Source organism: Mauremys reevesii, linkage group 1 (assembly GCF_016161935.1).
Source record: "Mauremys reevesii isolate NIE-2019 linkage group 1, ASM1616193v1, whole genome shotgun sequence".
NCBI classification, from domain to species: domain Eukaryota; kingdom Metazoa; phylum Chordata; order Testudines; family Geoemydidae; genus Mauremys; species Mauremys reevesii.
The window spans coordinates 41,774,229-41,789,460 of NC_052623.1; the positions used below are offsets into that span (position 1 = coordinate 41,774,229).

At 43.6% G+C, this 15,232-nt stretch overlaps 1 protein-coding gene across 3 annotated transcripts in view; it reads right to left on the minus strand.

Annotated features, from left to right (window-relative positions):
* SLC35F2 (solute carrier family 35 member F2) overlaps window positions 1-15,232 on the minus strand; it is a 38,600-nt gene that overhangs the window by 9,329 nt on the left and 14,039 nt on the right. For all 3 annotated transcript variants that reach the window (XM_039519359.1, XM_039519360.1, XM_039519361.1), the window contains 4 exons: window positions 6,218-6,377; window positions 3,317-3,473; window positions 2,205-2,257; window positions 200-354 (listed from right to left, as the gene is read on the minus strand). In XM_039519359.1, coding sequence (XP_039375293.1) covers window positions 200-354; window positions 2,205-2,257; window positions 3,317-3,473; window positions 6,218-6,377 — 525 coding nt within the window. The remainder of the gene's footprint in view (window positions 1-199; window positions 355-2,204; window positions 2,258-3,316; window positions 3,474-6,217; window positions 6,378-15,232) is intronic.

Consider the following 15,232-nt stretch of genomic DNA (forward strand, 5'->3'; position numbering starts at 1 on the left):
AAAGTGTGAAATGATTTTTAAATCACCATCTACCTAACAGTGCAGTATTATGCAATTAAACTTGAGTCTTCTGATTAACTTTTTCATTTCCATGATAAATGAATGACGTAATCTTCACAAACTCACAACTGCGAATAGCTGTTAGAGACAGTTAAGATGGTTATGCTTTGGAATGAAACTTAACTGAATGTTTGCTTACCTGATAGCCAAACAGGAACAGTCCAAAAAACAGACTGTAGAGATCAGCTGTCAGAATGCCCAAGTTGACAGAAGTAGCGCTAGTAACTTTAATCACTACTGGCATGAAGCTATACAACCCAAACATACAGAGGGCAAAACCCACGAATAGTAACACTGTAAAACAAGACAACAATTTACACTAAAAGGAATGAATAATAAGAGAGCAAAAAAGGCTGATGTTCTTCAGACATTGTAAATCTTTGCAGATTTTTATCAGGTGCTACAGTAATACAAATAATAAATATTAGACTGGGTACAAGCAAGTTCCTTACACATAACTCTCTTGTATGGCAAAAACAAGAAAGAAAGAAAATTACAGTAACAGGGAAAGTCTTGTATAGATTCAGATGCTGTGTGGATGAATGGCAGGGAGGAGGTACTGAATTTCTATACAGACCTTGATCACAGGGAGATGAAGGAGGGGGCCTATAACATAAAAAAAAAAAAGGAATAATCCTGTTCCTTCAGTCTTCACTGGATAATACTAGAGCTGGTCAGAGAAATGTTGACGGAACCATATTCCATCAGAATATGCAATTCCATCTAAAATAAAACACTTCATGAAATCACGTCATTTTTGCTGGAGTTTAATTTCAGAAGAAATCAGAAAAACTGCAACAGGTTGAAACATCCCATTTTGACCCTTTCAAAGCAAAAACTTCTCAATTTTAATTTTGAAATGACATTTCATTTCAAGTTTTTGAATCTTGTATTATATGATACAAAAGAAAAACGTTGGAATTGAAATGAAACATTTTGATTGACCCAAAATGAATTTTAGTTTGGAATTTTCCTTTGCAGAGAATCTCAAGATTTTTGGTTTTCGCTCAGATTCAGAACAAAGCCAAATTTTGAAATCTTGATCTTTTGCAAAACTGAATTTCTGTCCTCCAATCAGCTCTAGTTAAGACTAACTTTGCCTAGAGGGGACACCAGCATCTGCCTGAAATATTCTGTATAAGTCTGTAAAATATTCTGTATAAGTCTGTAAAAGTCTTGTATAGATTCAGATGCTGTGTGGATGAATGGCAGGGAGGAGGTACTGAATTTCTATACAGACCTTGATCACAGGGAGATGAAGGAGGGGGCCTATAACATAAAAAAAAAAAAGGAATAATCCTGTTCCTTCAGTCTTCACTGGATAATACTAGAGCTGGTCAGAGAAATGTTGACGGAACCATATTCCATCAGAATATGCAATTCCATCTAAAATAAAACACTTCATGAAATCACGTCATTTTTGCTGGAGTTTAATTTCAGAAGAAATCAGAAAAACTGCAACAGGTTGAAACATCCCATTTTGACCCTTTCAAAGCAAAAACTTCTCAATTTTAATTTTGAAATGACATTTCATTTCAAGTTTTTGAATCTTGTATTATATGATACAAAAGAAAAACGTTGGAATTGAAATGAAACATTTTGATTGACCCAAAATGAATTTTAGTTTGGAATTTTCCTTTGCAGAGAATCTCAAGATTTTTGGTTTTCGCTCAGATTCGGAACAAAGCCAAATTTTGAAATCTTGATCTTTTGCAAAACTGAATTTCTGTCCTCCAAGCAGCTCTAGTTAAGACTAACTTTGCCTAGAGGGGACACCAGCATCTGCCTGAAATATTCTGGCTGAAACAAACCCAGTCAAGACAATGATGTTGGTGGCATGAGTAAAATATTATGAAATAGCAGGCAATGCCATAACTTCTGTCTTGACTGGGTCTTCTGTACTTTGGCGGTCAATGTGGTTCAGTTCCATGGACCTACGTGGATTTTGGAGTCCAAAACCTGCTCTTTGCTACCCAGAGTTTGCACAGAGTACAGCTTTTTTTCAAACACAGTATGAATGTTGCTTGTTTTATGCCAACAAATGAAATAAAGGGAAATGAAGATATCATAGCTCTGATAAATTCAACCAATTATCCATTTTTCTGAGGTTTTTTAATTTATACATAATTTTAATGTACACATACCAATTTTCCAGTTCCACTGAATTTGAGCTATGTCCGTGTGTTCCACAATGGCTCTACATAAGAAAAGACATGCTGAAATGAAAATTACTTTGCATTGTTTTCTCTATGTATTCAAATAGTGGATTTAATTATAAGCATGTATAAGAAATGCTTTGACTTTCTTTCTCTCTTATAAATAAAGAAAGAATACGTAAGAGTTAAATAAAAAGGCTCTTTGCCTTTCATGGGTTCACTTGGTATTTAACATACCATCTGAGAAAATGATTAACTGTGATGCTGAGAAGTGAGGAACATAAAATTAATTAGTAGGCCTTGTTTGCCTGCTCTCTCTGTCTCTATGTTTGTTTGCAATATTTAATGTTGCCTCATTTTTAAATTCAAACTTAAACATCACAAATACCCCTCTTTAATTCCGTTTCCTTTTAAGTACATTTTAACACTGATTTTTTTAGTCACTTTAGAAAATCATAGAAGTCAGTCTGCCGGGGAGTAACTCCTGCAGGTTCCCACTGGAAAAACCTTTATAGAAATGCAATCCCAGGAGTAGTCTTTTGTCACATGAGTGGTCCCATGAAGGTCAATGAGACTATTCACACAAATACAGACTATGGCCCAGATCCTCAGAGGTATTTAGGTACCGCACTCCCATTGAAATCAATGGAAGTTTGGCACCTAAATGCCTTTGAGAATCTGGGCCCACACTCAGACAGGTTTGCAGAATTGGGCCTCAAGGGTGCTACATGAAGCAGCAGCATGTATGACCTAGGCAGCAGACAAGGATGACTCCAGGCACCAGTGGAGCAAGCAAGTGCTTGGGGTGGCCAACGGAAAGGGGCAGCACTTCTGGCGCTTCGGCAGCAATTTGGGTTTGTTTGTTTTGGGTTTTTTTGCCGCTTGGGGCGGCAAAAACACTGAAGCCGGTCCTGACAGCAGATGTAAAAAGGAAATGAAATGCATGCTGCAGATGAACAAAAAGGACCCCAAATGCCTAGGTAGATGCAGACTTAACAATTAATTAATTTTAAAACAATATCACCATTTGGTGGTACACAAAAAAATCATTCTGCAGTGTGTTCTTAATTAGGGTTAAAGTAAATATATTAGATCCTTACAGCTGTAGACCGCTGATAATAGTCCCAAACAAGCCCACCATTCCTAGAAACTCCACTCTGCTCAGATTTTTCACAATGTATTCCTCACTCACATTAGAAATGGCATACAAAGAAGCACCCAGCAGAACTAAGACATCGCCAACCACCACGTCACTTCCTGTACAGAAATATTAATCCACAAAAAGGGAAATACTGTAAACACTTTTTAGCTTTTTTTTTTTAAATAAACAAGTTTATTTCTAATGTCTCCACCTTTCAGGTTAGGAAGAGGGGATTGTTTCTGTCCTGCTTGTGACCAATCACTTGCAAACCGAAGGCTGACAATGCCAAAGGTTCCAGCCACCCTTGAAAAGTTTGGGACCAGCTTAGCTTTTGGTTTTTATTTTAAAGGTTAAAAAACACACTTAGTAAGGTCTAGTTCTATGTAGTTCTGATAGGGTTAAGCACTGTGTGGGAATTCCAGCAGAATCCAGAAGAATCCTACCTTTCAGACCATTGATTCATTTCTTCTGCATTAAGGGCCTGATTCAGCTCCCATTAAAGTCAATTTATTGATTTCCGGGGGAGCTGAATTAGGCTCAAAGTCTATGAAAGCTCTTAAGTGGGTGCTACGAGTCTGTGATTGCATGATATGGGCTAAAATAAGCCTTTTATACTATACTAATGGGATTCCCTGTAATGCCAACAGTCTTCAGGTAATGCCCTTATGCATCAGTTCAATAGCCAGATCGTTGCTCTCATTAAAGTCCTTGATTTGATTTAAAACCTCTTCCCCAAGCAGTTTGATAGTCATTCTTTAGGAAACATGACTGGGAGCTGGGGGAAGGACTAAGACACTTCTTGCAAGAAGTATATCTAAGTTGTATCTATGATGGATGAATCATGACAAATCTAGAAATCTCAGGGAAGGAAGATTTTCCCTTTGGACTCTATTCTGTCATAGATTCTAAGGCCAGAAGAGACCATTCTGCTCATCGAGTCTGACCTTCTGTACAACACAGCCCATAGAACTTCCCCAAAATAATTCCTAGAGGAGATCTTTTAGAAAAACATCCAATCTTGATTTTAAAATTGTCAATGATGAAGAATCCACCACGACCCTTGATAAATTGTTCCAATGGCTAATTACTCTCACCGTTAAAAATGTACACCTTATTTGCAGTCTGAATTTGTCTAGCTTTAGCTTCCAGCCACTGGATCGTGTTATACCTTTCTCTGCTAGATTGAAGAGCCCATTATCAAACATTAGTCATGCTTACTAATGTCAAGTAGCACTATGACTATGCCTTCACTCCAAAAAAGATGTCTTTTTACATTGAGATAGCTGTAAAATCCTGGTGGAGACAAGGCAGAAGGGGGTTTTACCTCCATGTAGCTAGTCGAGGTCAAACTACACCTCCCACCTGAGGTTCACCTTGACTCGTTTCTCCTAGGATTTACGTCTGTTAGTCTATAAGGTGCCACAGGACTCTTTGTCGCTTTTTATAGATCCAGACTAACACGGCTCCTGCTCTGATAATTGAGATAGCTAAAAGCTCTATAGTGTAGACAAAGCCTAAGTCATATGAAAAGACTCACTGACATCAATGAGACTGGTTGTGTAAGTAGGTGCTATTCAGTATATTTAGCAGTTGCAGTTCCAGGCCCATTATAAGTTTTTTAATTGGACTAAAGACATGTTGATATGTTAGCTCTAGCCAAAGAGAACTCATCCACATGCTCTTTGGTTTGCAACAGTACTAATTACTAGAAGTTTTAATTAACTCCAAAATCTAAAGGGCAAAGTTTTATTTGAGGAGAGGTTAAAAGAGATAAACATACACATAGGCCACAGTACTCAGCTGCACCCAATAAGTGCTGTACACAGCAGGGTTGCCAATGATCTTGTTGTACAGAGATGAAAAAATAAGGGATGTCCCTTATTTTTTCAACTCTGTACAACAAGATCAGGAGTTGCTGAGTGCTGCAAAAAGCAGCAAGAAATACCCTTGGTGAAGGTAGATAAGTACTGCCTATTATTAATAATGATAATTAATAATGATATCGGAAGGAGGGGTGGGGCAGAGGTACTAAGAAAATGGTCCCTTATTCTTGAAATACAATGTTGGCAACCCAAGGTAATGGGCAAGCTGCAGAGGATCTCGCTGTGGCTCCCTAATGCTGGTGCTGGCTCAAGATTGTTTTGGCCCCAGCATAGTTTAGAGCAGCCCTAATCCTGCTCTAATCTATGCCCAGTTGGCCATTGGCCTCAAGGAGCCAGCCTTCCTGGTCACACATCCTCCATCCCCAGCATGCCACTGACACCGACTTCTATGCCACACAGGGATTCCCCTATAGAAGCAGCATCTCCAGCTGCAGAGAGCTGCTAGCCTTCTGGCCCCTTCATGCCTTTGGGGTGGTGCAAAAAGATAGGAGCCGGGCTTAGTGAACTTGGGCCCAGATCCTCAAAGGTATTTAGATGCCTAACTCCCATTGATTTCATTGGGAGTTAGGCACCTAAATACTTTTGAGAATCTTGGCCTCAGTCTTTGAGGCAGTAGCATTAACCCAGGTCTGCAGATAAACGGATACCACCATCCCCATAAGCCTGAATACAAGTCCTCAAATACTGTCTTTGGGGAGTGAGGAGCTACTACACTTCCACAAAGGAACCAAAAGTGGGAGTGTTGTTCTCCAGGACAAGTAGAAGAGAATCCTGTAACATATGGCTCCACCCCCATGTCTGCAGTCTGAAAAGACAGAAGTCCTAGAGTTTGGAAGGATGTTAACCTGAAATAGAGGGTGTCACCCTGGAATAGAGCCAAACCCATTCATTTCTCTTCTTTTGTCTCCTCTTTGAAAGTAAGAATGTCGTGAAACCCATGTCTCCACACTCTTCCCAGATGATAACCAATTCCTTACCTTCACTGTTCTGCCTCCCAGCTAATATGTCTGCACCAACCATAGTTCCCACACCCAACAGGCAGACGGCAACAGCTATGAAATGGATGAGTCTGTATCTTGCACGCAGAATGAACCATGATAGAGCCATCAACACAGGGATCCCAAAGCAGTCCAGAAGCTATGTGTATAGAGAAACAGTTTTTAATTAGAAACCTGCCAAAAAAAAATAATCTTGATTTCACCATCCAGAGGGCAACCATGGACTTCATTCTCCACCAGAGTACATCAGGAGTAAGCCTACGGAAGTCAATGAAGTGACACCAGTGTAAAGCCAGTTTAGGTCAGAGGGGAATCGGGCCCACATTTTGCCATCAAAGCCATTATGTGACTTAGGCAGGTGTGGATGCTACTGAGTGGAAAGTCTCTCGTATCTATAAACTAAGTGTATTATACTCACAATGGGTCTGCTCACTCCTACTATCATTAGGAGTGAGAGTGTTGAAAATGTTGCTGCTAACCCCAAGTTCCTCCAGGGGCCACTGAACTACTAGAAAGAGGACTTTTGTGTGGATTTCGCTTTTTTCTCTTTTTATGTGGTTTTATTTTGCCACACTAAAGTAGCTAAATCTGGTCATGCTCATCTGGGTTTTTTTCTTTTTCCCCTTTTCTACTTTGAAAGCTGAACTATGGGGTAGATTCTGATCCCAGTTACACCAGTGAAAATCTGGAGTAAATCCAGTAAAAATAATGGAGTTATTGCAGCTTTGTACTAATGCTACTGAGACCAAAATCTGGCTCTGCATTTTTAAAATGGCTTCTGCTGAAAAAACTATGTTTTGGTTCATTTAGTGCTACTGAAAGGAAAGTTGTAAAGAATTTTTGAGGGAAACAGCTATCCCATAGTCAATTTTCAAAGCCTCCAGTTTCTTCCAGAAAACATCTACAATACAGCAATGCATTATCATAAACTCTGTAGTATACTCAAAACTGAAAACTGGGTTGCAGTATAAAACAGATTGAATGTAACAGAAAATTAAGCAACACAAAGAACATTGTGCCAATTGTATTATTCATTTTTTATATCTAATTCAGTAAAAACAAAAAACACCTTTCCTGTAGGAATTTGCCAGAAACTGATGTTGACTTTCTAGTCTGCCATAGAAAGTGAGGGTCAAGGGACTACAGCCAAATTTAGGTCCAGCTTCCCACAAGGCCCTGTACATTATACTTCAAATCACTGAAACTTACCAGAACTAAAACATACCTATTAAAAACTGATCTCCTGGAGTCATATCCAAACATAAGTGCCAAATCAATGGAACTTCTCACGTAAGTACCATGATCAAGATTTAACCCTCCGTCCTTAATGTTCACTGTTACTTTTTGCCTTTCTAAATACATCATTTCAGTGTTTTATTCTGCATACTCCTGTTACTGAAGTGTGATTACCACTTACAAAAGCAAGGCTGCGAAATGACTTTTGTTTACTACCCCATGTTTTCACTTGCTCATATCTATACAGAATATTTCAACTAAAATCAAGACAGCAGAAAGAGGAATTGTCACAGGTTAAATCTTAATTGTGCTTCATAAATCACATGCTCCGTCTAATCCTGCTATCAATTTTTTCTCTGTTCCCTGGATTCTCTCCAGTTTGCCCTATTTGAGAAGGCCACAGATGTACAGGGACCTACCAAGGCTGTTATGAGAACATGTTCTGACCAAACATTCCACTGTAGCATTTGCTTTATCGTAAGAATGAAAACATTTACACTTCCTCTGGCACCACTGAATTCTGTGGTTTTGTCTAGTGTTAAACTAAAGGTGTCATTTATTTGCTGGAACAACAATGCACATTGTTCTAGATTTCACAGCTCTGTTACTCCATTATCTGTAATTAAAGGCTAGGTTGAGAGTTTACTTTCAGCCCTATGTAGGGAGGTGTTTAACTACCCCATCCCAGGAGGAGTTCCAGAAAGGAATGGTGACTCTGAGGACTGATCTACATCTAAAACAGGTCAACCTAGCCGTTTCACTCAGTGATGTAAAAATACACACCCCTGAGCGATGTAGCTAAGCTGACCTAGGCCCAGGTATGGACACCACAAGGTTGATGGAAGAATTCTGCTGTTGACCCTAGCTACCCCCTCTCGAGGGAAAAAATCCTTTTTTCATTGTAGCAAATGTCTACACTACAATGCTGATGCAGCACCAGAGCTGTGCTACTGTAGCACCTGCAGTATAGACATAGCCTGAGATGTCCCTCTGCATCAGTTTCCCTTGAGCTAATATTTTTGGGTGGGTGAAGGGAAATTGCAACAACAGCCCACTTCTACCTTCTGTATATTCCCCCTTCTCATCCAGCCAGTGACATGTAAGAGAGCTTTACCACTGCTCTGTCTAGTCTCTGCCCCGCTTCCAACCCACCTGCTCAGAGAAATGAGCATCAGATGCAAAGCTCCATCTCTTCCCTCCACCATGCACAGACTCACAAGCCCTGCCCAGCCATACAGGCTATACAGCCTTATGTCCAGTTACTCCCCTGTGCATCTGCTTAGGGATAAATCATAACTAAGCTCTAAGGTGGTTGTCTCGTAGAATGAAGCACTTAAATGTGACCTGCAAAGAATTTTTAAAACTGTGTGTGTCCTCTTTCTGGTTTTCAGTGATGGATAAAGTCAAAGGAGTTGTGGGGAGAGTGTTTAAGGATGTTTGTTTGTTTTCTGCTTTCTTTTTTTTTAACCTTTAGAAATGTCAGGAATGTAAAATCTTGTCTTCCCTGATTTTGCTGAAAGACCAGCCAGAGATATTAGGGAATCTATCTGAGATTGCTGAATCTTTAACAAAGCCTCATCTGCGTGAAATGATAGTCATTGATGTCAAATAGGTTTTACCAAAAATAAGCAAAAGCAAAGAGTTTTAGACAATCTGTCTAAAAATGTCCCTTTCACTATTTATAGATAAATGCAGTCACCATTTCACTAGTTTTCTAATCATCAGACAGCCCTCCAGCCCAGACCGAAAAAAATCATTTTTAAAATAAAAAACTTTAATAGATTTTTAAGCCCAGAAGGTACCATGAGAGGATCTATTCTGACCTCCACAGAATTTCAGCCAGTGATTCCTACATCTAGCCCAATAACGCCAATAACTTGTGGTTGAGCTAGAGCACATCTTTTAGAAAGAGTTCCAATCTTGATTTAAACATCCAAAGGATGGGTAATTTTTCTTGGTAATCTGTTTCAACGGTTAATCACCCTCAGTTAAAAAAAAAAATCTTATTTTCAGTTTGAATTTTTCCAACTTCAACTGGATCTTGTTATGTCTTTATCTGCTAGATCAGTGGTCTCCAAAGTGGGGTGCGCACACCCCAGGGGGTGCTCAAGACGATCATTTGGGGAGGCGCGGTAGGAGGAGCGCTGCCGGGGGGGGGGGGGAAAGGGCAGCCGAGGGAGGGAGGGAGCGAGTGGGGAAGCTCCTCCCCCCAGCCAGGCAGGGCCACCTGGAACGCAGGGGCTTTAGGGGATGCAGGGCCCTGGGCTAAGGGGGCCCTGGCCTGCAGCTCTAAAGCCCCTTTCGGAATGCGGCCCTGAGTCCTCCGGCCTGTGGAGGAGCAGGGGCAGCCATACAGCCAGGGGCTGGAAAGAAGTGGCGCTTTCCCCTTCAAAGCCGGCTGGAGAGAAGTGGCGCTTTGAAGGGGAAAGCGCCGCTTCTCTCCGGCCGCTGGCTGCGCGGCTGCCCCTGCTCCTCCTGAGTCCTCCAGCCTGTGCTCGCAGGGCCGCATTCCGAAAGGGGCTTTAGAGCTGCAGGCCAGGGCCCCGGGGCCCCCTTAACCCCGGGCCCTGCAGCCCCTAAAGCCCCTGTGTTCAGGTGGCCCTGCCTGGCGGGGGGGAAGGGGACGGGGGTGCAGCTCCCAGAATCACGGCTCCCAGAATCATGGCCAAGGGGGCGGTGCTGTGCTGCACAGAGCCACCTGCACACCCCCTGCACCAAACAGGAGCTGCCCCAGGTAAGTGCTCTGCACCTCCTGCCTGCCCCAGCCCTGAGCCTCCCCCGCATCCCCACCCTGAGCGCCCTCCCACACCCTAACTCCCTCCCAGATCCTGCACCCCACCCTGAGCGCCCTCCCACACCCTAACTCCCTCCCAGACCCTGCACCCCACCCTGAGTGCCCTCCCGCACCCTAACTCCCTCCCAGACCCGCACCTCCACCCTGAGCGCCCTCCCGCACCCTAACTCCCTCCCAGATCCTGCACCCCACCCTGAGTGCCCTCCCGCACCCTAACTCCCTCCCAGACCCCGCACCTCCACCCTGAGTGCCCTCCCACACCCTAACTCCCTCCCAGACCCCGCACCTCCACCCTGAGCACCCTCCCGCACCCTAACTCCCTCCCAGATCCTGCACCCCACCCTGAGTGCCCTCCCACACCTTAACTCCCTCCCAGACCCGCACCTCCACCCTGAGTGCCCTCCCGCACCCTAACTCCCTCCCAGACCCCGCACCTCCACCCTGAGTGCCCTCCCGCACCCTAACTCCCTCCCAGACCCCGCACCTCCACCCTGAGTGCCCTCCCGCACCCTAACTCCCTCCCAGACCCGCACCTCCACCCTGAGCGCCCTCCCGCACCCTAACTCCCTCCCAGATCCTGCACCCCACCCTGAGTGCCCTCCCGCACCCTAACTCCCTCCTAGACCCCGCACCTCCACGCTGAGCGCCTTCCCGCACCCTAACCCTAATCCAGACCTTCGAATCGCTATATCACAAAGTGTTAAACCAAGATGTTCAGAAATCAGGAAGCATATTTAATCACATTGCTCTCACTAAAAAATATTATAATATTTTTGTTGTGAGAGCAAAAAGGGTTTTTGTACCGTTAATAAATAAGATTTTAAAAAAAATATTGTTTATTGCATCTTTATCTCATCCTTTTTTAATTTCTATTTTTTGTGTATGTTTTATAATGTACATAATATATTAGTATAGTAGTACATGTATATAATTTATACATAAATAAATATACATATATTGGGGGTGCGTGTTCAAAAATTTGTTACTGATAGGGGTGCGCGATCAAAAAAGTTTGGAGACCACTGTGCTAGATTACAGAGCCCTCTAGTATAAGATACCATCAGGGCCAGCTTTAGGGCGATTCACCCGACTCCCCCAAATCGGGCCCCGAGCCCCTAAGGACCCTCCACCAACGGCCGCCGAAGGCACCGGCAGCCAATAGAGCTGCCACCGAAGTCCCGCCACTGTCTTCAGCGGCAGCTCTTTTGAATCAGGCCCTGCAGTGCCTACAGCTGGCCTTGGATACCATCTTCTAGCACTATGATCAGAGAAGGGCAAAGCAGCTGAAGCATAGCAGTGAATCTGGCCCACTGATGTCACTGGGATTACTTATAAGAATAATGGTTCATACAATAGCGCTCTAAGACACCTATGGGGCAGTAGGCAATTGACATTTGGAGTTATTGCTACTAGCACCTCAGCAAACTCTCTGGTGCTGTTCAATTTTGCCCTCCTTTTTCACAGGAAGGAAAAAAATGACCCTCCAATTTGATTTACCAGATGTTCTGTCTCAGCTCAGTTTTTGGCCACACTTTATACTAAGGTTTCATTTATAAACAGCTAATAGATGTTTTAATAAATGGTTAGTCAATTATTACAGATTTGCTTATAACCATTAGAACACCTTCAACTAATGTGCTTATAAACGTCTATAATAGATAATACTTTTGTCTATATTAGGAACATGTTGATAACATCTATAATTATTCAAAAGCCATTTGTAAATGGGCTCTTAATATAAAGCGATCTTTCTTTCAATATCGCATATTTTGTGCTGTGAAGTATATGGTCAAACAACTTATTTCAATTATTAGTTCAGCTAGACGATGGCATGAAATTAAACATGTCCTTGTTAGAATTCTAATTTCCACTGGCATTGTCTGCACTCTGACAGGATAAACCATTGCACATGTGCACCAAAATCCTTTTTCCTTTACCTACCGGGAAATAGCAGTTGCCATCTCAATGTTATCGCTGCAAAAAATCTACAAGACCCTTCCTTGCAGTGCAAACATCTGCTAACCTAAAGAAAATCATTTTGCTTTTCTTTTGTTGAAAGCATATGGAAGTTTCCCACTGAGTGGAAGTTTCCCACTGAGAAGAATCATGAGGCTGATTTCAAGCTCCATCGATTCACTGATGCAGAGGATCCTGAACTTGCTTTAAGGGGGCAGCCCACAGGGCCATTTTGTCAAGTAGCCTGTATCCAGCAGTGACCAGCCTTGAGGAAATCCAGAGCCGGAGACAGGGCTAAACATTATGACTCGGGCCTCTCTCTGTATTTTAAACACCTATTTCTCCCTGACTGGCTCATTCACTGTCACATTCCTAGATGCAGGACAGACCAGTGAGGGGCTGTGTCACCACCTCCCGTGCAAGCTTGGGTGCCTCAAAGTGCTTTGCTGTTGTAGCTCCCAACCTGGGCTGCACACAAACAGCCAAACAGCAAGCATGTCACACCCTGTGTATAGCTACAGCCCTGGTCCAGCAACTCTGACCCCAGCAGCCTGTCAGCAACACACCGGTCACACTTTGGCTTCCCTCACCCTTGGTTACTATTTGTAGGGTGGACCCAACACACTCCGAGTCCCAACATTTCCCAGAAATGTGAGTTCTGCACTATCCAGCCCTCTCCTTACTCCTGAGGGAATTCTGAGCCAAAAAAATTAAATATTCTCTGACAAAAAATTAAATATTCTGTACACAATATTTTAAAATTGTGAAAAATTCTGCATATTGTATTTGTCAAAATAACAATATAATCTCACCATTTTCAACTATTTGCTGACAAGTATTTTGAAATAAATTACCAAAATAATTGAAAATGGTGTGATTATATTGTTGTGTTTCTGTGCTATTTTGACAATTAAAATACACAGAATTTTGCAGAATTTTAATTTTTAATTTTTTTTGTTGCTGAATTCCCTCAAGAGTTCCAGGGTTCTGTGTGGCACAATATGGGTGTGGGCAGCTCGGTGTGGGGTTTTGGGTGCAGGGGGAATGGGACTCTGCAGGGGAGTCCAGGTGACAGTGGTTAGGGTTCAGTGCGGGGGGAGAGAGGACTGCTGATGCAGGGAGTGAGGCTTGGCAGGGTTGGGGCTTGGAGGAATCGGTGGGGGGGGCGGGTTTATGGGCGGGAGTAGGGTGACCAGACAGCAAATGTGAAAAATCGGGACAATGGGGGGGGGGGGGGGAAAATTAGCCAAAATAAGAAAAAGACCCAAAAATCGGGATTGTCCCTATAAAAGCGTGACATCTGGTCACCCTAGGTGTAAGGGGCTCCTGATGCAGAGGGGGCTCCGGAGGAGGGGGGTTCTTGGTGCATGGCTGGGGGGAGGGGTCACTGTACAGGAGCTGCTCCTTGTCCACCCAAACCCCGTGCATCTGGCCCTCCTGTCCTGCACCCAACCCCACTGAGCCTCATCCGCCGCCCCCCCGCACCTGGAACCCTCCCTCAGCCGAAGCCTCACCCTGCCCCTGCAGCCAAATCCCCCACCCCCGGTGCAGAGCTTCCTGCAGCTAGGGTACATTTCTGGGTCTTGATCTGACCCAGCCCCGGCTGCTCTGTGCAGGGGAGGGGGAGGGAGAACTCTGTCTCCATCCTCTCCCCCACCCCCAAGCTGGGACTAACAGTCTCTGGGTGGCTGGGGCATCCCCAGACCCTCCTCCCCCAGAGATTTACCTTCCCGCCCCCAGCCCAAACAGAGCATCTGAGCTGCCAGGGTGAGGTGAGTACTGGTGCAGCTACTCTTTGCTTCCTGACAGAAACAATTTTCTGCCAGGAAGCAAAGGGACTGGGGGGAGAGGGGGAGCATTATTCAGCTGCACTGCAGTTGCACAGCCTTTCCCCAGGAGTATCTCCTGGACAGTTCAGATATTAAAGGTTTATTGTCCCTGTAAAGGGTAAATATTCAACAGTTTGCTACTTTAACTGGAGTTACCAAACAGTTCAATTTACACACAGCACTGGATTGGCTTATTTTAAAAAATAAAACAAGTTTATTACAAAAGAAGATAGGATTTTTAAGTGAATTCAGGTACAGGAGATGAAAGTGAAAACATAAATCTAAAAAATAAACCTAATCTAGCAAGTTTTTGGTCAAGGCTTTGTTTAAGATGGCCTTTCTCACCCACAGTCTTTCCAGCAATCTGGTGACTGACCCTTTCCTTGGTCAAGATCTCTCCCAGAGGCTCAAAGGCCCTGGTTACTTTGTCTCCTTAGGTGAAAGAGAGAGAGATAATGAGGGTTCTCTGCCCCACTCTTGTATAGTCCATTGAACCTCTAAAGTGGTTTCTTCTGAAGGTTATCCTCAAAGCAAAGTTTAATCAAGCAGTAAAGAAGGCGACAGGGAATCTGGTGGTGAAGAAGGCACCATCATCTTCTTTTTCACCTGTGTTTGCTGAAATGCAAATTTTGCTTCATCTCCTGTCATTTCCTCCCCTTGCTGTCTCGAGGACCCTGTCTACTACTCATGTCACACATTCCTTTGTTTAGGATAGGCCTGTTCAACAACTTCTGCCTGGGCAGGGCTGTGTGGGTTGGAACACCATGCAGGGGGATTTCATAACATTACATATAATATTGCTACATACATTTCACCACCATGATATTATTGACCAGCCTTGTAATACCTCACAGGCCTATTTAGTACTAAGATTATTACAGTGGTGCATAGGATGTGAATACAGGGGTGCTTTCAGTCACACTCACAAATCTCTGTCTCTGCTGGAGCCCCTTAGGGCCAGGCTGTGGCTGACTCCCATGCAGCTGCTCAAGCAGAAGGGTGTGAAAGGAACCTCCCTCTTCTCCTCACACTAAGGGGCAGCCATAGCTGCAGTCCTTGCTCCCTGCAGTGCTCCTTGGGATACAAGCCGCATCAAAACTAGGTGAAAAGGAACAGGAGGCAGGTGGGGCCATGGCCCTGCTCCCATTCCACACTGGTCGGAAATACTGGTTGGTCGTG